At 35.1% G+C, this 21,817-nt stretch overlaps 1 protein-coding gene across 10 annotated transcripts in view; it reads left to right on the top strand.

The window, feature by feature from the left end:
* The window catches only part of PPFIA2 (PTPRF interacting protein alpha 2), a 325,957-nt gene that overhangs the window by 273,899 nt on the left and 30,241 nt on the right, over positions 1 to 21,817 (top strand). For 9 of the 10 annotated variants that reach the window (XM_032186559.1, XM_032186593.1, XM_032186585.1 and 6 more), the window contains 8 exons: positions 898 to 989; positions 5,595 to 5,730; positions 6,214 to 6,434; positions 8,512 to 8,749; positions 11,535 to 11,564; positions 12,428 to 12,558; positions 13,074 to 13,228; positions 18,917 to 19,010. In XM_032186559.1, the coding sequence (XP_032042450.1) occupies positions 898 to 989; positions 5,595 to 5,730; positions 6,214 to 6,434; positions 8,512 to 8,749; positions 11,535 to 11,564; positions 12,428 to 12,558; positions 13,074 to 13,228; positions 18,917 to 19,010 (1,097 nt within the window). The remainder of the gene's footprint in view (positions 1 to 897; positions 990 to 5,594; positions 5,731 to 6,213; positions 6,435 to 8,511; positions 8,750 to 11,534; positions 11,565 to 12,427; positions 12,559 to 13,073; positions 13,229 to 18,916; positions 19,011 to 21,817) is intronic. The other variant, XM_032186577.1, reaches the window with a different exon arrangement.

The following is a 21,817-nucleotide window of genomic DNA, read 5'->3' on the forward strand; positions in this document are numbered from 1 at the left end:
GCAAGAAATTTGGGACTTATTTTAATGGAATCTAAGCTATAGCAACTCCTCTAGTATGGCTACTAATGTACAGTAATGGTGCTACTGCATGGTGTAGTTTGTTCACTGCCATTTGGATTGCTCATTTGTAATTATGCCCCAGCAACTGCTCTACTTGCCTGCATTGATGTAGTCTTTCCGCTACCATTTGTTTTGTCTTTGCAAATTATAAGAGTGATTTTGATGAGGAACTTCCTGCAGGAAGAGGGGAAGGAAATGCAAAATAGGGGAAGGACTTCTGCAAAATAAGACGTGTAGGTGTTATCAACAACAACATTGCCCTTTCTTTATTTTCTATTGCCACATACTTCCTGTCTTACTACAGATGGCTCAAAGGTTGTAAGGTGATTCAACTGTCACAAAGTCAGGATCATACTTCACCATCAAGTTACATGACAAAAAAAGACATTTTTAAAGCTGTGTCAAATGAAACACAAATTTCTTCCGCAGAATCTAAACTTGAATTATGAATACCTTTTTTTTCTCGTTTTCTTTTAACCTGGCAGGCAGCTAAGCACCACACAGCCATCCACTCATTCCACCACAGTGGGACAGGGGAGAGAACTGGGAAAAAAGTAAAGCTCATGGGTTGACATAAAGCCTGCTTAGTAGGACAGTGTGAACCTGTCCTGTCATCACTTCTAGATAATGGAAAAATGGTAGGGAGACCTGTACAATCTCCTCTTGATGCATATGTCATACTAGCAATAGACTTGAATGACTTCAGTGCTATTTCTTATTTTACTCAGTGTTACATTCAGTGTAATTTATCTTTCTTGTTTAGCCTTGTAAGGTTAATATCTCAGAAAGTTAAAAGTACTTTGGATCACAAGTATATCTTAATTTTCTGATTTCCAGGAAAGACTTGCAGAAGAAATTGAGAAACTGAGATCTGAACTGGATCAAATGAAATTGAGGGCTGGTTCTTTAATTGAACCCACATTGTCAAGGTAATATTTAATGACAAAAGTTTCCTCTCTTTGAATTGAAAGAGAACACAGACATAAGTGTCAAGCCTTTACAACAAGAGTGCATTCAGGCTACATATAATCATGTATTTCTTTAAAAACGTTGGATCTGTGGAATGATTATTGCTGTGGCTTTTCACTTTTTTCATAGGTAACTGGGGCTTTATAGCAATGAGAATACACTGAAATATTACTCTGATTAAGGAAAGTCTTTGAAATTATGGAATGTTTTTAAAAACATAGCCAAATACCCATTTTCTCTCAGGATTCTGTAATAACAAAGTTGTAACCATCATTGTTAATACTAAAGCTGCTCAGTATATTTAAGACCATATTTATTTTTTTGTTGTTGTTATTATTATTAGCAAGAAGTAGCACAGCTTTGCCTAATGTATAGGAAAAGATCACAAAACATGAACTAAAGATTAAGGCAATATTCAGAGTGTTCTGACAGTAAGAGTGTTCTGACAGGGCATTGAACATTGTCTCTGTGGTGGAAAGCAATATGGGAACAATAGTGAGATATGTACTGTAGAAACTGGACTAACAGCTGAAATGAATTTATTATTCTAGAAAGGCAGCCCTTCTTGCCTAAATGTATGCCTAAACCTCAACTTGTTTTATCATTTGGAATAATATTTTTCACAAAATCATAGAATATCCTGAGTTGGAAAGAACCGCAAGGATCATCAAGTCCAGCTCCTGGCTCCACACATTTGGAGTAGTGTTTCATTTCTAATACACTTCCCCCTCTCTGGAACAGGGAAGTTTCAGCATTAAATACTTATCCTTCTCAGTCCATATTCAGTTCTGTATTTGCAGGAGTTTGTTCTTTCAGAAGAATAATAATGAAGCTGGGCAGCAGATAAATATCTGCTGCCAGAAATGAACCTGAGTTGTTTCTTATTATCTACCAACTTGCTACAGAAGTACCAAGTATTTATATACCTCTGTACATACTAAGTATGTTATCAAAGCAAAGATCTATTACAGCAAATATTGTACAAACTTAGAAAAGACTCATTGCCCTAATAGGTTTACAACATCAGAGGGGAGAGACATACAGATAGATTTAAAACAAAATGAATCAAAAGATTATTGCCTGGCAATGTAGATAAAGAGTTTAAGACATTTGTAGCCCAAGCCCAATTGTTATCAAGATTTCTTATTAGTATAGCAACAAAAACAAGTTGTAAGGAATTCTTTAAAAGGTAATATCCTCCTCCCCTCCCCACTCTCCCTACCCCCACACCCCCAACATTATGGAAGCCCCATGATAGGAAGCCTAAGGGAAGGTAGACTGATAGCTGCCCAAAAAGAACATTTATGACAACAGTATGAACTCAGATGTGTGCTCTACCCAAAACCAAAGTTCTAAAACAAGTTCACTGTCCACGAAATTTTAACATCTCTGGTTTGATTTCTGTGACACATGCTCACATTTCAGGTATTCCGGTGCCAGATATTCATTTGTTTTCTTGCAGTATTTATAAAAAACAAACAAATGGTGTTAGCCCTTGAAATCCATCCATTATTATTTTAGCTTTGTGAAAATATTTATAATACCAGGCAGTAAGTTAAGTTTCTCCATGTGCTCTGTCAAAGTTCCTTTATTTGGCTATAAAGTAACCCATTTCAGGGCAAAGGGGTTGCTATTTGGTGTTTCTGAAGAGATAGTTAATCATGTTTGTTGTTGCTTGCTCTGATGTGGAGGGCTTCCTACTAAAAAATGTAGTCCTCTGTATGTATCTGCAGGTACATGGAGTCCCTGTAGCTGCTAGAGGTTTTCATGTTTTTCCACTATCTTCACATATCAATTTATCAATTATCATTTACCATTTATCAATTAATAGTACCACAGTTGTAACATTGGATTATTATTTTTTTTTAATTAAAATGGTGTGTGAAATTTGAGATGAATGCTACAAAGTGCCAATATTTTTTAATTCAAATTAAGTTCTTCTTAAGGAAAGAAGATTTATTCTCTCTTTTTAGAAACAGATACAGAACAAGAGACCAGGGAAACAGTCTGCTCTTTTCAGCAGAGATATATGTGCTTTTGTGAATGATTTCCTTCATTTAGCTTTTCTTATGTCCAAGATTAAAGCTGTCACTTTCTCCAACATCTTTCCCAAGTGAGAAAATTGTTTTAAGAACAAAACTTATTTTGTTTCCCAAAACTGATTATTAACATTGCTGTGAACCTTGTAAGTTGTAAATATTTTCCCAAGTTTAAAAAAATAAATAAATAATTTAAGTAGAACATGAAACTAATTTTATGCTCTTATAGTGAAATGTCAAGCTTATTTAAGGAGTCACTATAAAAAAATGTGATTGGTTTAGTATAGTATTTGTTACCCTTCACTTTTCTACTATGAGCATACTATTCATATATTTTTATGTGGAAATTGGTTATATGTTAAGAGCTAGAAATTTGACAGGTCTCCACTGCTATGGTTGAATGCTTAAATGGTGTACACATCCTTGGCTCTTCCGCATCTTCTATGCAATCCGTAGTCAGGTTGTTTCTAATAGCACCAAGTAGGGAATTCTTACTGCTGCTATTTTATCGAGGACAGAAAGGCCAGTGACCGCTATCTTCAGAAAAGAAAAGATATGCTGACGTCATCGAGTATATGCCTCACCACAACATCCCAAGACTTAACAGGACTACAGGAAAAATTTGGGGTCAACTATCGTTATTCCAGAATATTTCTGAAGTATGGGCTATTCTTCTTGTTGGAAACAGAGCTTCTGTTTTCAAAACCATAGTCATGTCTTGAATATATTTTTATGGAAAATGTCTTGGTACTTGTTCTTAGGTTGCATCCCTCATACCAGTTAAATTTCTCAAAAGTATCATCAAATAAACATAAATCATTCATAAACTATGCTATGTATCACAGGGCAGTTGACTAATATTTTTATTTACTAATATTTTTATAATGCTGAACTGTAAGAATGTGTTATAGATAAACTCACTCTTGAACACGTATCTTTCTTACAGTAACCTCAAGCATCTTTATTCAGGGAAGTAGTAGAAGAAAAGTGTACAGGACAATATATTCAGCAGCCAGTTCTGCTAACTGTCTTGTCCTAAATTCTGCTTGTTTTCTACCTTAATTTTCTAGTAAGATCTTATAATTTTCTTATAATAAGATTTCAACTTCTCACGTTTTTGTTTTGATTTTTGTGATATGTTTTTGCCATTTATTCTCTGATACATAGAATCATAGAATGGTTTAAGTTGGAAGGGACGTTAAAGATTATATAATTCCTGCCATGGGCAGGGACACTTTCAACTATACCAGGTTGCTCAAAGCCCCATCCGACCTCTCCTTGAACACTTCCATGGATGGGGCATCCACAACTTCTCTGGGCAACCAGAGCCTCACCACCCTTATAGTGAAGAATTTATTCCTTATATCTAATATGAATATAGCCTCTTTTAGTTTAAAACCTCTACCCCTTGTCCTATCATTACACTTCCTAACAAAGAGTCCCTCTCCAGCTTTCCTGTAGGCCCCCTTTAGGTACTGGAAGGCAGCTGTAAGGTCTCCCTGGAGCCTTCTCTTCTCCAGACTGAATGACCCCAACTCTCTTAGCCTCTCTTCACAGGAGTGGTGCTCCAGCCCTTTGATCAGCTTTGTGACCTCTTCTGGGCCCATCCTTCTTATATTAGGGACCCTAGAGCTGAATGCAGTGCTGCAGATGGGGATCTAACAAGAGCAGACTAGGGGGACAATCACCTCCCTTGACCACACTCTTTTTGATGAAGCCCAAGATAAGGTTGGCTTTCTGGGCTGCAAGTGCATGTTGCTGACTCAAGTTGAGCTTTTCATTCACCAGCGCCCCCAGGTCATCCTCCTTAGGGCTGCTCTCAACCCATTCTCCACCCAACCTCTATCTGTGCTTGGGATTATCCCAACCCAGGTGTAGGACCTTGCACTTTGCCTTATTGAACTTCAAGAAGTTTGCATGGACCCACTTCTCAAGCCTTTCCAGGACCCTCTGCATCCCTTCCTTCCAGCATGTTGACCACACCACACAGTTTGATGTTGTCAGCAAACTTGCTGTGGGTGAACTCAGTCCCATCGTCCGTGTCACTGACAAAGATATTAACCAGTGCTGGTCCAGTATCAACCCCTGAAGAACACTACCTGTCACTGGTTTCCACTTGGATATTGAGCTGTTGACCACAGCTCTTTGAGAGTGACTATCCAGCCAATTCCTTACCCACTGAGTGGTCCATCCATCAAATCCATGTCTCTCCAATTTAGAGACAAGGATGTCATGCAGAACAGTATCAAAGACTTTGCACAAGTCTTTGGTATTTGATGTCAGTTGCTCTTCACTTATCCATCAATGCTGTAACCCCATTGTAGAAGGCCATGAAATTTTTCAGGCCACCAAATTTGTCAGACAATAATAATATAATCCACATAGTAATATAACTCACATAACTTGTTTATTAAAAAAAATCCGTGTTCCTCGACTGGTCATTGGATTGTTGTTTTTGTTATTATTACTACCACTATAATTACTGCATTTAGTCACTCAGTCTATTTCTTTGACTCTTTTTTTCAGGCCTCACCTTGACTCATCAACAGAGTTGAGGTATTCTGTGGGCTCACTGGTTGATAGCCAGTCTGACTATCGGTCAACTAAAGTGATAAGGCGACCTAGGAGGGGACGGATGGGAGTACGCAGAGATGAACCAAAGGTTAATCCCCAATTTCTTTTCATATATTTCCTAATAAGAGCATGTTTTTCAAGTTAATAAGCTTTTGGTTTGTGTATTTCCAGAATAAATAAATGAATACTTACATATATGCACCAAGTTTTTTGGTGTTTTGTTTTTTTTTTAATGTTTATATACTCAGATATGAGTATTGTACTAAAATGAAGGCAGAAAACATTGAAATCAGACATCAGGGTTCAAACATGCTTGATTATCTGTCTTTTCTCAATATCTTCATAATTTTTCCTAAGAATTAACTTTACACAGCATTAGAAATTGTGTGAAAATACTTTACATCCTCTGCAATGCCAAATGCCTTCTTGCTGTAATACTGCAAGTATTAACAGAGAATTAATCATTGAATAAGTATTCTTAAATGTTAGTTGCTTTCCTTTCCCATTTTATAGTTCAGCTTTGCAATTGTTTTCCATGGAATAAGCCGTATATATCCTAATTCTTGGTTAGGTAAAATCACTTGGAGATCATGAGTGGAATAGGACACAGCAGATTGGCGTTTTGAGCAGCCATCCATTTGAAAGTGACACTGAAATGTCTGACATTGATGATGATGATAGAGAAACACTTTTCAGCTCCATGGACCTCCTGTCACCAAGTGGCCATTCCGATGCCCAGACTCTGGCCATGATGCTTCAGGAACAGCTAGATGCAATCAATAAAGAAATCAGGTATGTAACCTTGAACCAGCTGTGGTGGTGTTCTTCTTTACAGCTTTAAGGTGTCTTCAGTGCATAAGTTCAGATACCATTCATAATGATTAGGGGACCACTTGTACATTTAAAGGATTGATAATGTGTCTGCTTTTCCTATGAGAGTGTTTGTTGTGTGAAAGTAATATCGTTTTCTTCAATTCCCAACCACACACCAAGAAAAAAAAGTTTACTTTCAAAAAATGTTTCATATAGAGAACTGCTTGACAATTGAAAAGAAATACAATAATAACACTTGCCACATTTGACAAATCTCCCTCCATAGTCCTCTTTTCATATTTTTGTTTTTTACCCTGTTCTGCATACCTCTACCTGCTCACTAATGACCTCCTATCTGAAATACTTTGCTTCAGTGCTGTTCATGGTTTCTTCTGGTGATCATTCCTATGTTACATCTAATAGAATCCATGTTTCCAAGACATGGTTTTGATTTTGTACGGAACCACAGAATGTGATTTATTTTTTTGCATGCTCCAAAGTTGACTTATAACTCTTGGAAATAGGCAGTGAAATGAATATGCCTTGCTAAATTCTGTGCAAATGTAATGGAGTGATAGAGAATCCAAACTACCTTAATAAAGTAGTTTTTATAAACGAAACCATGTTTTAAGCTGAAAACATTCTTACGTGTTTTTCATGTGTAAGATAACCTTTAAAAAGCTGGTATGTCAAAAGCATCCTCTCATTTCTGTAGAAGGAGATGATGATGTTACTAAATGTATTAGTCACTTTCAGGTAATTTTATAGACCGAAAAAGTATGTTTAGAAATATAATCAAAACCAGATTACCTTCTACCAGATCTCAAATTTTCTTTGAGCAAGGTATCTTTAAAGACAAAACTCTACTGAAATTTGTGGAATTTGAATAACTTTTGCATTCCAAGGGAGACTTTTTGTTATAGATCTACAGCTTTCAGTTTTCACTACTCCCAGAATTTCTTCATTCAGATGAAAGGAAGAAAAAGCCTTTTTTGCTGGAGCTTGTGTGAGAGTTTATTTCCCCTACAGATAAGCTTATACTGGTATATAGGCTTTTATTACCATAACTAAAAAAGCAAGCCTGCTTCACAGATTCAACATCTCCAGGCTTCATATTTTGTCATTTTACTTAGATCTCTCATCCTTTTCCCTCTTATTTGCATAAATAGATTCCTTCTAATGTGGGTTTATGAGCAAAGTACATCTAAGCAACACTAAAGAATCCAGTGGAAAGATCCTGTTGAAGCTTTGTATGTCGAAGAAACTAGTATTTGTCGCCAATAAGAGCTATTATAACAAAAATCACTTAAAAACATAATACTTCAGAAACTTTAATTTTTTCATCAGTTTGTAGGGATGAAACATAAATTGTTTTGCGTGTTTTCTTGTTTTTTTTTTTTGTTTGTTTGTTTTTAATGTGGATTATCCTAGCAATTCCCTTCTCTAAGGCCCAATTTCATTTGACTTTGAATTTGTGTTTATGCTTTAATAACAGAAAATCAGATGAAACCAACTTAAGAGTGGAATTATTTTTCTATGGTAAATCAGATTGTTAGCTCCCCCTCTCCTGCACTTTCTCATTTGCAAAGAAAGTAGTCTTTCTGACATGTCATACATCAAGTGGTATTGTTGGGCAGATTCTTTCAATTGTTTTTGAGGGTAGAGGAATTAAGAAAAAGGACTTTGTAATTCTGGTGATTAAAAACACCCTTTTCAATATTATTTTGGGGTTGATCTATGAAACTCATGTTTGATTTGTTGTTTTTTTTTTTCTTTTGGATCTCCTTTGAAACAAAGTATTTTTTAGTTATTTTTTAGGATTTTTTGGGTGTATGCAGAAACACAGGAAGAAATTATAATAAGAAATTAAAAATACAGTCAGTAGTGGGCATATATAACCTCTGTTGTACATATATATTGTATGCCAATGTGAGTCTCTGTGCATATGTGAGACAATGATAAGTACCAAGGAAGAAAAATTTGCTTTCAGAATCGGAGAATGCCTTTAGAGTACTAATTCTGGCCTAAGTTGAACCATGTTCTTTTATTTCACAAGGTTAATCCAAGAAGAAAAAGAGTCAACAGAACTGCGTGCTGAAGAGATAGAGAATAGAGTGGCCAGCGTGAGCCTGGAAGGCTTAAACCTAGCCAGAGTCCACCAAGGTACATCCATTACTGGCTCAGTGACGGCATCATCACTTGCGAGCTCATCTCCTCCCAGTGGACACTCAACTCCTAAACTCACACCTCGCAGTCCAGCAAGGGAGATGGACAGAATGGGGGTAATGACACTGGTAAGAACCTCTGTGATGCCCATTTTAGGTGTGATATTTCTAGCATCATCTTTTCACTGATGGCTCATCTCTCTAATTCTATATTTGCCTCTCTGTCATATGAACAGGTAGTAAATTCCTTAGAATATGGACATCTGTGATTTTTTTTTTTTTTTTTTGCTATTGTGTTTTCTGAGCACTACGTGATTCACCAGGGACATCCTGATCTGAGGATCAAGGGCATTCAGCACAAAGGCAGTGGAAATAATAAGAAACAGAACAGATCATTATAAATACTGTAATTCATATATATGTGGAAAATGTTTTGTAATGAAAAGCTCTGAAGTGATATAGTTATTACACAGTGGGGCTATTGGCAAGTTTAAACCTCCTGGAATGTGTAGCAGGCATTAAAACCTCATCATACTTGTACCAGTTTGTATGTATTCTTCATGACAGTATATTAAGCACATGAAATAGGTGCTTCTTTTTTTCCAATAATTCATTTAACTGGTATATTTCAACATTACCAATAGTTTGCAATACCTAGACACCAAATTATCATGCAAAGAAATTCTAATATTACTGTACCTTTACATACACATTCTGAGATATGTCTATTCTGATTTGAAAGGAGATTTTCAAAAAAAAAATAATAATAATTTTAGTTCTAGATGAAAAGGAACTGCCCATAGTCATGTAAGTCAATGTAGCATGTGTCAACATATTCTGATGTTCAACTCTAATATTGATAAGAAAGCAGACAGAGTGTGGTGTTCAGTGTGGGCTACAAACTGAAATTTAGAGCCTGAGTGGATTCATCTACTTAAGCACTAAGAATAAAATCAAAGCAGCCCATTCTGATGATGTCTGATATACAGCGAGGAGAATAGGATACATGTTACCCCATTTATTTCTTGCTGTTTCTCTGGTAATCTGAACATCATCAGTGTCCTCCTACAGTCCATTCCTGGGAAGCAGCAGCAATGGTTCTATGTGGAGACAAGTGTCCACTGATGGGGCCTCTCAGCAGAGGGGAAATGAGCTTTGATTTCAATCAGAAAGCAGAAATTAACTCTCCTAGCTGAAAAGGTTCCCTAGCTAAGAACAGCTGAGAGTGAAGCCCAGCTATTCATCCCCCATGTGGCTCCTACTCAGGTGGGAGTATAATTTTTTGTCTATCTTCATCTAGTTGAGTATTCCTTCCCTGTTCTCTTTCTGGAAACTGACAGGTACTTGTACTCACATGAATCTATTTGCTGCCTTCTTGGGAACTAAAGACAGCAGCTTCTTATTGTGAGAGGAGGTCATGGCTGGCAGGTGTGACAGACTGAGGCACCATTTCTTTTTTCTCTCCCTGGTGTTCCCACTGCTGAAGAGCAGAAATTAAGTTGGTGGTGGTAAAAACCATTGTTGAGAAGGTGGATGTACAGGCTGCCGTGGTGCCACCCACTTAACCAAAGCAACACCTTCCTCAATATGCAGTTTGACTCTACCCACTGTTTAAGCTAAACAATTTGGCTACAGATTAATGGCAATGATTAAATTGACCTCTCAGTTGGCACCTGTGCTGCCTAGTTGCCTTGATTTAGACAGTCAGTGTGTTCATCAGATTCAAATACAAAATGGCAGTATAGACTCTACATTTCATGTTGCTACGGCCTCACTGGCATCCAGCTATAGCTGGACTAAAACTCAGATACATATGTATGAATTGCAGCCAGACTCTTGACATATCATAAACCATAAAAGTAACGCCATACAAAGCACATACATTGATCATTTCAGTACACTGCCCCTGCACTATTTTAGCAAGAGTTGAATGTTGAATATCTCATTACCTTCCTGTCTGGAGACAGACACAGCACACTATCAGACATCCTCCAAGTGGGAATACATGAGCTGGGGAAGAGTTAAGTAATAGTGTGGTCTCTAGAGCCCAAGTTACCAAATGGTCCGGTAGAGGTAGGTTGGAGGAGCAGTATCACAGGAGTTTCCACATCGCAGGTCTATGCAATGAAACATTCTGTAATTTCTTCAGCTCTGTTTGTATGAATGAGACGTCTAACAAAAAATAAAAATGAAAAGGGGTTGAACAAAGCACATTCTATCAGATTTCTACCACCAAATAATGCTGCAGTACAGAAGACAGGTGAATTTGTATTCATTGACTAAAGATGCCAAGCTCATTAAGACAGGGTAACTGGAGAGAGATACCACTTTTTCTGATGTGGTATTTGCTGATATTTTAGGTTTATCCTCGGTGAATCACTTATTAGTTTATAATATTATATAAAACTGCAAATATGTTATATATATATATGTATATATGTATGTTTGGGGGGATGGGGTTAGTGTAAGGTTTTATATGAAAAATCCAAAATTAAAAATTGCCGTCATAAATTTGGAGTATCCTATTCTTTGCTAAATTTATGAAAAGAAATGGGATTGTAACTTTGGGAAAAAAGAACTGCTTTCACAGATGGTGTATTTATAAAGGGTTATCTTATGTTATGACACCACATTTATAATCAGTATACAATATTGCCATATTATATATTAATATTAAATTATTAAATATTTAAATTATTAAATAAATAAAAATTATAAAATTTAAAATAAAAATATTTTTAATATTTTTAATAAATTATTATTAAATTGAAATATTGATTTAAAGTCTTAAATTAATTAAATATCTATTTCATGATTCTGAATGTCAGAAGAAAAAGTGTGTTGCATTGATATGCTCAAATAAGATTTATTAATCATTCCTTTTTGTTGTTGCTGCTTTTGTCACCAATTTAAGCCAAGCGATCTAAGGAAACATCGGAGAAAGGTATGATACTGGCTTTTTAAAAGCTTGGGAGAGTGCTTTTGCCATATTCCTCTGCTATTTAAATAAGTGGGTTCCTTCCCAGGCACTGCACCCCTTTCACTACTTTTCATCCAATACTTGAACGTAGTCATTTTAAGACTACCTTGAAAGGCTTGCAGGGGTCACTGCTACTCCAAGAATCAAGGCCCAGTAGTGATATTTGCAGGAGCCTCTACAGAATACACTTAAAGGAGATACAGTTAAAAGCAAAGTGTGGGCACACAGTCAGATTGCTTGAAATCTTGCGGAGCAATATAAAGGTATTTGCAGAACTGGATCTGAATATGGTAATTATCTTTACATGAGAGGAGACAGTATTCAAATTAAATTATTATTTGTTGTGACAAAACTCCTTTTTTCATGTTTACTTTCAAGTACTCTGACCATTCACTTAACAAGCTGCAGAGGGAGTAGTCTTGTTTATATATTTACCTTCTCCCTTACTTCCCTGAGCATTTTGTTTACATGAATAATCCTGCTTAATGAAAGAGGCCTGCTCATGCATAAGGTTATTTTCATGTTTAGACCTTTACTGGATTAACCCATTTGGGATAAAATTTTGTCTCCAAGTGTACTCTCTGTCCTTTCAAATATGTATTTCAAGTGGCCATGTTTAGACAATTTTGTTATTTCCCAATTTCTTTATAAACAATTAGAATCCCTACAATTTGCTCCAAAAAAAAAAAAAAAAAAAAAAAAAAAAAAAAAAAAAAAAACTGCCCTTGAATCCAAACATGCTTCAGTTCAATTGACAAATTTGTGAGATGTATGTTGAAAAATTCATGAAAAGCCATTTGGCTCTCAATGTAGTATCTATCCCCCAGATTGCAGTAGTTGAAGAAGATGGGCGTGAAGATAAAGCCACAATCAAATGTGAAACTTCTCCTCCTCCAACACCCAGAGCTATTAGAATGACACATACCCTTCCTTCTTCGTACCACAACGATGCCAGAAGGTAAGATATCCATACCATGCATCAGTGCAACACTTTTACCACATAATACTCTCTTCAAATCATGTTGTTTACCCTAAAATGTCCTTATCTCTTCATGTTTCTTCTTGGTAATTTTTTCCTGTACCATGAAAGAAACCTTTGCCTTTATCTCTTATGTGACCTTGACGATATTTGTCAGTGCTAAAACAAATGCTAGATATTTCTGTTTTAAGGTGTAGTTTTGATCACTACTAAAAGTAGTGATCCTGCAAATCCTAGAAAGACAAATATGAGGAATATCCTGTATTTGTCATCAGTTCTTAGCAAATTAAAAATATTTATTTCCAGTCTCATATTGCTCTACATATTACTAGATCACTTAAGGAGCAAGATGTGATTATTAATTTCATTTGTGGAAAAATTGTTACTAAATTATAACCAATTCATTTGTTTGCAGAGCTGCTCAGAAGAAAATAAAATTAAATAATAATAATAACAACTTGTTATCTGTTCTATTTCTTTATTATCACTCATAGTAGTTTGCCTGCTTCATTGGAGCCGGAAAGCATTGGTCTTGGCAGTGTCAATAGCAGTCAGGACTCCCTGCACAAAGCTCCCAAGAAGAAAGGAATCAAGTCCTCAATAGGACGCTTGTTTGGTAAAAAAGAGAAGGCTCGACTTGGACAGCTGAGTAAGAAATTTGTGGTACCAAGTCAAGGTTACCACTTCACAGTCATTTTTCCATTTCTAATTTTTGCTTCTTTTCAGTTTTCCAAATTGCTTTTTGTTCTCTTTACTCTGGCAGAACCTTCCCATTAGACTCCATTGTTATCATTAATTATATGTCAGGAGTTTGCTATAACTGTAACACAAATGAAAGAAGACTTCTGACACAAATTACTAGCACAAATTACAAACTACTACCCTCTTGATTGAGCCTGCCGCTTCGCTACTTTCTTGAATTAGACTGAGTATTCTCAAATAATCAAACATAAAGAGGAGATAAGAGAGAATTAAGTATACACTCTACTCTAAGGGGTGTAAGTATGTGATATGGAAAATCCTTGCAGGTGTAGTTGCCTTTCTCACTGCAGTGTGTCAATAGATATCTGCTAGTGCCTTTCACTGCTGTCCTCCCTGTACTTTTGCAATTAGCTATGCTGCCTATGGCAATACCTTGTTTTCCTCCTATTTCTTTTTGCCTTTTTCCCTAGCCAAGATCTTTGTCTAATTCATGCCTAGCAAAATTTTTCTTCTGTGATGTTTCATGAGATATGTCCACACCAAATGCAAAAAACAGTCATGCCTCAACTTTATTTAACAGGTATTTAACTTCATTTAGGTAGAAAAAGCAATGGAAAGTTAAGTCACAGTTAAGGCACAGGCTCATAGTTTATGTACCCTGATCTTTAGCTGCAGTCTGTATTGCTAGGCTATCTGATTTAGCTAGATTAAGATTAGCGTACAGGTGCATGCCACACAGACATAAATTTAGTAAAATAAAATAGAAATAATATCTCTTTTCTAGTCACAAAAATGTCAGAGTACAGCTTTGTGAGGCACTAAATTTTTATTGGCATGTTGACCATATAACACCTACAAAAATTTTTAAAGGTTTGCAGTAAGTGTAAATGCTTAAGTGATGCATAGGCCTGAAATAATAATAAATTAAAATATAAAAATAATAATACCACCTAAATTCATATTAATATATGATACTAACGAATACTAATCACAACTTATGCAACTACCAAACCCATTAATAAAATCCTACAACATAAGATTATGCAAAGTTAGGATCAAAATATCAGAGAAAATATCAAAGGACTGAGCATTCTCCATTTACACCCCAACCTTTTTCCTATTTATATTGTGTTCTTTAAAAAATAATAATTTCTAATCTTGATTTAAATTCATTTTTTCCTCACTACGGTAAGAATAAAACTGATTTATTCAATCATCTTCATAGTTTAATGTACTTCAGGATCCCATTAAATGGATCTCTCAAATACACCTGCATGTCGCCATCTGCATTAATGGAGAATTTTATAACTTTAGTCTGGGGTATTAATTCAAATTTACATTCTATAAAATCAATTTTATTAATACTGATGGATTATGTATAATAATTTGTGATTTCACAGTAACTCAGGAACACGGAGGACAAAGATGTAATAAATATATTGGTCTTCCCTGCAATTCCTCGATATATGAACACAAATAAAATAACACCTTTAAAGATTGCCTCAGGAGCAATATAATCTGGCAATAGATTAATTTCTTATAATAGCCAACATGATTAATAAGCCATATGCATAATTGGATAAAGCCTGTTTGTAATTCCCAACACCAGTTCATGAAATTACACTATTAGCTATTAGTGAAGATTTGCAATTAAATGAATTTTTTGTGACAACCATCTTTTAGCTCAGTAGCAAAGATTTCAGTACAATGCACATTTTAATTAAGCAAATTAGATTTAGAAGCATATACAAAAATTTACAGTAACTACAAAGAACAAAATATTTTAAGAAATTAAGAGACATTGTTGAGCAGCTGAATTACAGAATAGTTTTCTTCATCTTAATTTTTAAGATAACAAAAGACAAAAAATCTTGTGTAGCAGTATCCATTCAGTAATTGTTTAAAGACAATAAATAAAAATTAAAATAGCGGTAGTAGTTGAATTAGTTCCATGATAGGTTCAATATCAGTGCAGCTATATAATTAATAGCTCTATTCATAGTAAAATAATGTTACAAAAACCTAAATAGTAAGTCGTATCATCATTGCACTGCAGTTAGTATATTTATATGTTTTTCATTACATAATTCTTTAATTAAAAATCAATAAATGAATATGATTTGATTCTTTGTTTAAACTTATTCTGATTTGATATAGATACAGACTTATATTTATGAATATGGAAAATACCTTTTATTCAATAGAACACTGAGTAGTACAGAGGCAAGAAACCTGATTTTGAGCCTCAGAAACATTAATTTGTTTTGTTATGTGCATATTTGTACGTGCACACAATTATGCTTAAAGGAACAATTTAAAAAATCATGGCAATGCATGGGATATTAAGGATCCCAGTGACATTATTATACACTGCATGTACAAATAATACTTCTGTAGCTGGTTCCATAATGTCTCTAAAATCATGTGTAATATATACTCTCATCTAAGAAGCAATATATTTCCTTTATCCACATTACCTTCAAAATTTAGTTTTTCACTGCTAAACTCGCCTTTTTTTTTTCATAATTATTTTCATAATTTGCTATTTTTATCATCTCTGTTAAACCATTTGTATCATTGTTCAAAGGCAAGCATAGGCCTTAGGATATCTTTCTTAGAATCAGGATTCCAGTTTTCTACATCCTTCAAGCTTTCTGTTAATAATTGGGGAAGGGGTGTCTTTTATTTAATTTTCTGAATTTAAAATTTTCGATTTTAAATTTATTCCCTCCTCTCTCTTGGGGAATACCACACTACACATTTGCATATTCTCCTCATCTTACAATTAAAATATTCTAGTCCCTAAAACAATATATCACAAGGATTTTTAGTACCTCCTGGTCTAGTTCATCTGTATGGCATATCGTATCATCAAGATCAGTTTGTTCAGAACCATGGTCATCTGCATGCCTGAGATACAAACAGGTACAATGACCATATCCGATACAATGTGCCCTGGTCATTCAAAGGCCCAGATGTGTTTGTCGTGTGGTAAAGTCTAGTATGCTGACAATACTTTCCAGTCTGTGAGAGTGATCATTCAATGTCACAGTCATCCTCAGAGTGGCTCATTGAGCTTGATCAGTATGTGAACAGACAACTCTATCAAGTCATTGACTATTCTCCTGCATTAGCTATTTTGCCAAAGGAAGGTAGGAGCTGTAGCAGTAAAATTCTCTGAACAAAATACTTGAGCATTAGAACTTTACAGGTTTTGTTCCTTAAGTGAAGTGGTAATAGCAGCACTGATGCTGATAGGACATAAGCCTTGAACAAAGAGTATTTGCAGTATCACTGCCTTGTTATTTTTGCTAGCTCTGTCAAAAGCACAGATTAACTTTCTAAAATGGAAAGTAAGCAAATCTGTCTGTTGTTGAATAATATTGCCCCATATCCTTTAGTCCTTACAAGAAGTAAGGTGATCTAATGGTGTTGTCAAGGAAGAATGACATTCTAGATGCATAGCTATTGAACGTTACATATCTTGCCTTTCATCAAGATGCTACAGTCATAGAGGAAGAACTGGATTTATAACAAACAGTAAACTGAGACCAGATGGGGACCTTCAATCAGTCAATCAATAGAAAGCCTGTGTTAGCTATTTGATTGATAGTTACAAGCTATTGCAGTTCACTTTAGGTGTTTTTTGTTGTTTTTTTTTTTTTCCTTCTGTCACGCTGAAGAGACACCAGTTACATTTATATCATTTCACTGTGATAAGGTTGAAAAAGAAAGCTGTTGGAATCAAAACCAGAAATCTGGTTACAGTCACTGAAGTGCCAGTTCTCTGTTTAATCTTGCTGATGTAGAGGTGCTGCTCTTTATTTTGATTCCAAGTGATAAGATGAGGGGAAATGGCCTCAAGTTGTGCCAGGGGAGCTTTAGATTGAACATTAGGAGAATTTCTTCACTGAAAGGGTTGTGAGGCAAACAGGCTGCCTAGGGCAGTGGTTGAGTCACCATTCCTGGGTCTTCAAGAAATGTTTAGATGTAGAACTTAGTAGCATCATTTAGTGGTGGATTTCAGTACTAGTTTAAAGGTTTGGACTAGATGATCTTAGAGGTCTTTTCCAACCTCAATGATTCTATGATTCTAATCCCTCATTGCACTGCCATCATACTGTCTACACGTAACATCTGGTGAGCTGCTCTCTCAGAGTCAGCAAGAAATGTTTGATGAGATATTTTGTAAGACTTTGAAAAGCAGATGAGAATAAGCACAGTATACAGTTTTGGTTTTTGTGTTTGTGATTGGAGGCATCATTCTCATCATGAGATGTGGAAAATTAGTGCCCTCTTTATTGAAGAAAAAATCCATCTAGCCAGTGGTAGAGGTAGAACTACACCTGCTTTGAAAGTGCTGCTTGAAAATCATTTTTTGTAATTTAATGTCATAAAATAATACTGCAGTTGGTTTTGTTCCCATTTGGTTGAAATGCATGTAAATGTGATTTGCAAAAGCCTGTGATGATATTTTGCTAGATACCATTTACACTTCATTTTATGCTTAAAATCCCTGAATCAGAATAGAAATCTTTTATTTTATATTGTGCTGTCCTAATTATACTGGTGTCCACTCTACAGTTGTTTACTATCCATTAGTTGAAAAATAAGAATTTGCCAGTGACAAATGGAGAAAAGCATCAGCATTTCCTGTAACGTTGTATTTCTGTGCCACTTCTGAACAGGAGCACAGCAGAAAGCAGCTTTCAAAGTGCTGCAGCCACTGTGTCTATGCAGATGAGTGTACAGGTGTGAGGGCTGCTTAGAACCAGAGGTGGGAGACTGTGTGCTGGCAACTCCCTGAGCAGCTCACTTCTACCTTGAATCCAAGCAGCAATTAAGAAAAAAAAAAAAAAAAAAAAAAAATCTTTCAGCTTCTGCACTGGAAAAGTCTCACATTAACAGACATAATTTTGATCAGTATGGATTAACAATATCAATTTTGTCCACAGTTTATAATATGATTATAGTTTGGTCCAGGTGTCCTTGCTTATTGCAGGTTTTCCTTGTGACTTGAAGCAAGTTCAAGTTACCCTGGCATGACAGCAATTGGGTGGCTAGGGGGCTTCTCCAAGGAGAAGGCTTTCTACTCCTCTGACAAATTCCTCATATCATCCCTGGTTCAGGAGTTTGGAAGGATAATGACATCAAAGACTGTAAGACTCTCTGTGAGGACAAAGTGAAGACCTTAGCATGATGGCATTAACTGATGCTATATTATGTCAGTAATAATCATACAGTTCTTGAGAAGGTACTTTCATCTGCAGGTTTCCCAACTAAGATTAAAAAATCGTGAAGGCATTGCTCACTCAGGACCATGAGACTGATACTTAGGCGTCAAACAGGCAAAGGAGAAGACCAGTGTGCCCTTTTCATATATTTCTGCTGAACACGAGGAGGAAGCAAATTTTCCTGCTACTTTTTTCCATGTAGCAAACACTTGCCAGCATTAGATGTTCTCCACAAACAGTAGATGCCATGAATTAAGTAAGAAAATATAGGTGACTAGGGGAAGGTCAGAATGAGTATTAAAGGGTTGAGAGAACGACTGGGAAAGAGATGTAGGAAAATATGTTTGTTTTTGTTGTTCTTCTTTTTTGTGTTTTGTTTTGTTTTCCTTTTTTTAACACAGGAGGCTATATGGAAACAGAAGCAGCAGCACAAGAATCTCTAGGATTGGGCAAACTTGGAACCCAAGCAGAAAAAGACCGAAGACTAAAGAAAAAGTGAGTACCACCTTTAAGTTTCTTGTATTGGCTCATACTTGAATCTAATGTCAGTTTTTGTGTTGTTTTTATGCAGAGGTATAATGAGAGGCAGGACCATCTACTATGACTGTTTATCACTTACCGTGTGTGTTGTTTTTTGTTTTTGTTTTTTTTCCAGTGTAAATGTTTTTAAAGCTGCATATAAAATACAGGAAAAATATTGTAATTTTGTCAATTGTATAATATTGTTTCATTTGCAAAACAGTAAGAGAAAGAGATATTTTCTGTTTCACATTGTCATTAATTATTTATCATTTGGTAACTACAGTTCTTAAAAAATAGGCAAGCAGTGAAAGAACCATTTTAGTGACTAACTACATGAATTTTTCAGAACAGAGAAAAGATTGTTTGCATTATCCATTGAACAAAGTATTATTTCTGTCTATAGAAGTTAAAGGCTTCCCATAAATCCTAGCAGCTTCACTTTCTTGTGTTTGTCAGCAAACGGCAACCTAGTTTGTTGTTCACCTAAATCATATAATAACTTAGTGCTGACTCTGGTGTACCTACTTGTAAAACCAGTACACTGACTCATAACGGCTTCCAGGAGCTAAGGAGAATTGTCAAAATAAAGCTACAAACACAAAGGAAACCTCTTGGCAGCTTCACAGTTCCAGTGTAATTAGATGGTGTCTGAGGAAAAAAAAATTAAAATGACATTGAAAATTCTTTTAGTACACAAACAGGTTTATGTTTCATCCATAATCACTAACTTTAGTGCTATTATTTAATTTTGAAAGCCTAATTTTTAAAATGTTTGGTGTTTTCATGTCTTTCTGTCTTTTAATATTCCTTTGCAAAGTTTCAAGAGAATTAGCAATTCTAATCCAAAAAAAGCAAGGGATATGTTTCAGCTTTTCTTTGAATTTACATGTAGAATATTTTTAAACACTACTTTCATGTCAAGCTACTGATGAAATATGTCGTTAAGTGTACATATTTGTGTAATGTACATATGAAAGTGTTCAGATTAATTTAACTTCAATTTAGCAATTGAAGATAGAAAAGCAGTCATTGTGCTAACTGACAAAGAAATGTTTTAAATTCAATTAAGAAACTCAGAATAACATTCACAGGGATTTTGCAGTTGATGAGTCTTGTCTTTGGATTTCTTATCCATACATCTGTTATCACTCCCTATTCATTTAGAAATATATGTAAGCAAAGAGTATATTACTACACCTTTTTATTAAATTCTAGTAAGCATAAAGAATACTATTCACTTTTCAGTGATTTTTTATTTTTTGGTAATTCCTGTTTATATTCCAGCTATGAGGACTGAAGGTACTACAGCACCATTTTTGAAGGGACGAATGGACAAATGTGTTCACTTTTTTCATATGTTAACAGTTATTTAAACTGGATAAAATACCATAAGACTTGACACATACTACTTCATATATGACAGTGCCTACTGAGTTTTCAGTCTAGAAATAATAGGTATATAGGTAATCAGTTATTAGACTTCTGTCTAATCTCACATAATGAGACTTTTCCATGCTGTCTTCTTTTTCAAGTCTTTCATTTTCTCTCCTGTGTCTGTCTGTCCTTGGTTCTTTACAGATTAGGTGTAATCAAAATACTCTCTGCTAGAAGGAAAGGAATCTTTCCTTTGTGACTATGACTATTTATCCAGTTTGAAATGTATTATTAATGACTGTGATAGGTATAAATTATATACCTATATACAAAGATTTATATACCTTATATTATTATATTATTATATACCTTATTACAAAGATCTTTTTTCCCATTACTTTAGGTATGTTCATAGCTTCTCACTTCAGTATCCTTATGACTGATTTTAAGATTAATCTTAATTTACTATCAGATAAATGTTAAGACATTTCTATCATAACTACTATGTGTTGGTAATTTATGTGTAGAATATGTAGTTGTAGAAGAACTGTAGTACAGGAAAAAATTAACTTTTTTTTAGAGAGATACATGGGATTCAACTGAAGCATTGTCATTAGGATGTGAGTTATCAATAGGGTAGATGAAAATTAACATTTCCATGTAAAAAAATGCAGTCATGTATTTGTATGTTTTACCTTGCAAAGTATTCAGTTGAAACAGTCCAGAAAGTCATTTTAATGACAAGCTTGTCTCAGTAGGTCAGGTTCACTTTTGCCAACCCTTAGTTATGCATAACTACCCCTAGAAGTATCTTTCAGAAACATACAGTAACTATAAAATTACTGATTTGTGTAATGCAAATGAGAAAGTAACATTAAGGATGATGGTAATTTATATGATGTCTTTGTAAATGATAATATGAGGAGTTTGAGAATAATTTGCTATCTCATGATGTAGCAGTAAGATTTAATTTCTGGTATTTAACTTGTTCTTATTGCTAAATAGGTCCTACAAACCCCACAGGGGCAATGATCCCAGTTCACTGAAATAGAATGAGCAGAGCACCTCAGTTTCTGAGGATTTCTTTGGCTAATTTTGATTAGGACACAAAATCCCAAGGGAACCAGGTTTACCAGAGGAATAGTTAAAAGACAGGATAAAGCAGGAAGTATTCCTTTGTATTAAACTTCAGGTCAGGGAGAGCTTTATTTATGCTGGCTTTGTCACTTAGAGGAAAAAAAAAAAAAAAAAAAAAAAAAAAAAAAAAAAAAAAACAGAAAAACAGTGTACCCAGAGCCAAATCATTTTTTTTATAAAACGGGAATAATACTACATATTGAACTTGTGTTAATGGCTCAGTGGACTTTTCTTTCAGTTCAGTGGTAAAAGCCATACTTCGGATGTAG

Source organism: Aythya fuligula, chromosome 1 (assembly GCF_009819795.1).
Source record: "Aythya fuligula isolate bAytFul2 chromosome 1, bAytFul2.pri, whole genome shotgun sequence".
Lineage (NCBI taxonomy): Eukaryota > Metazoa > Chordata > Aves > Anseriformes > Anatidae > Aythya > Aythya fuligula.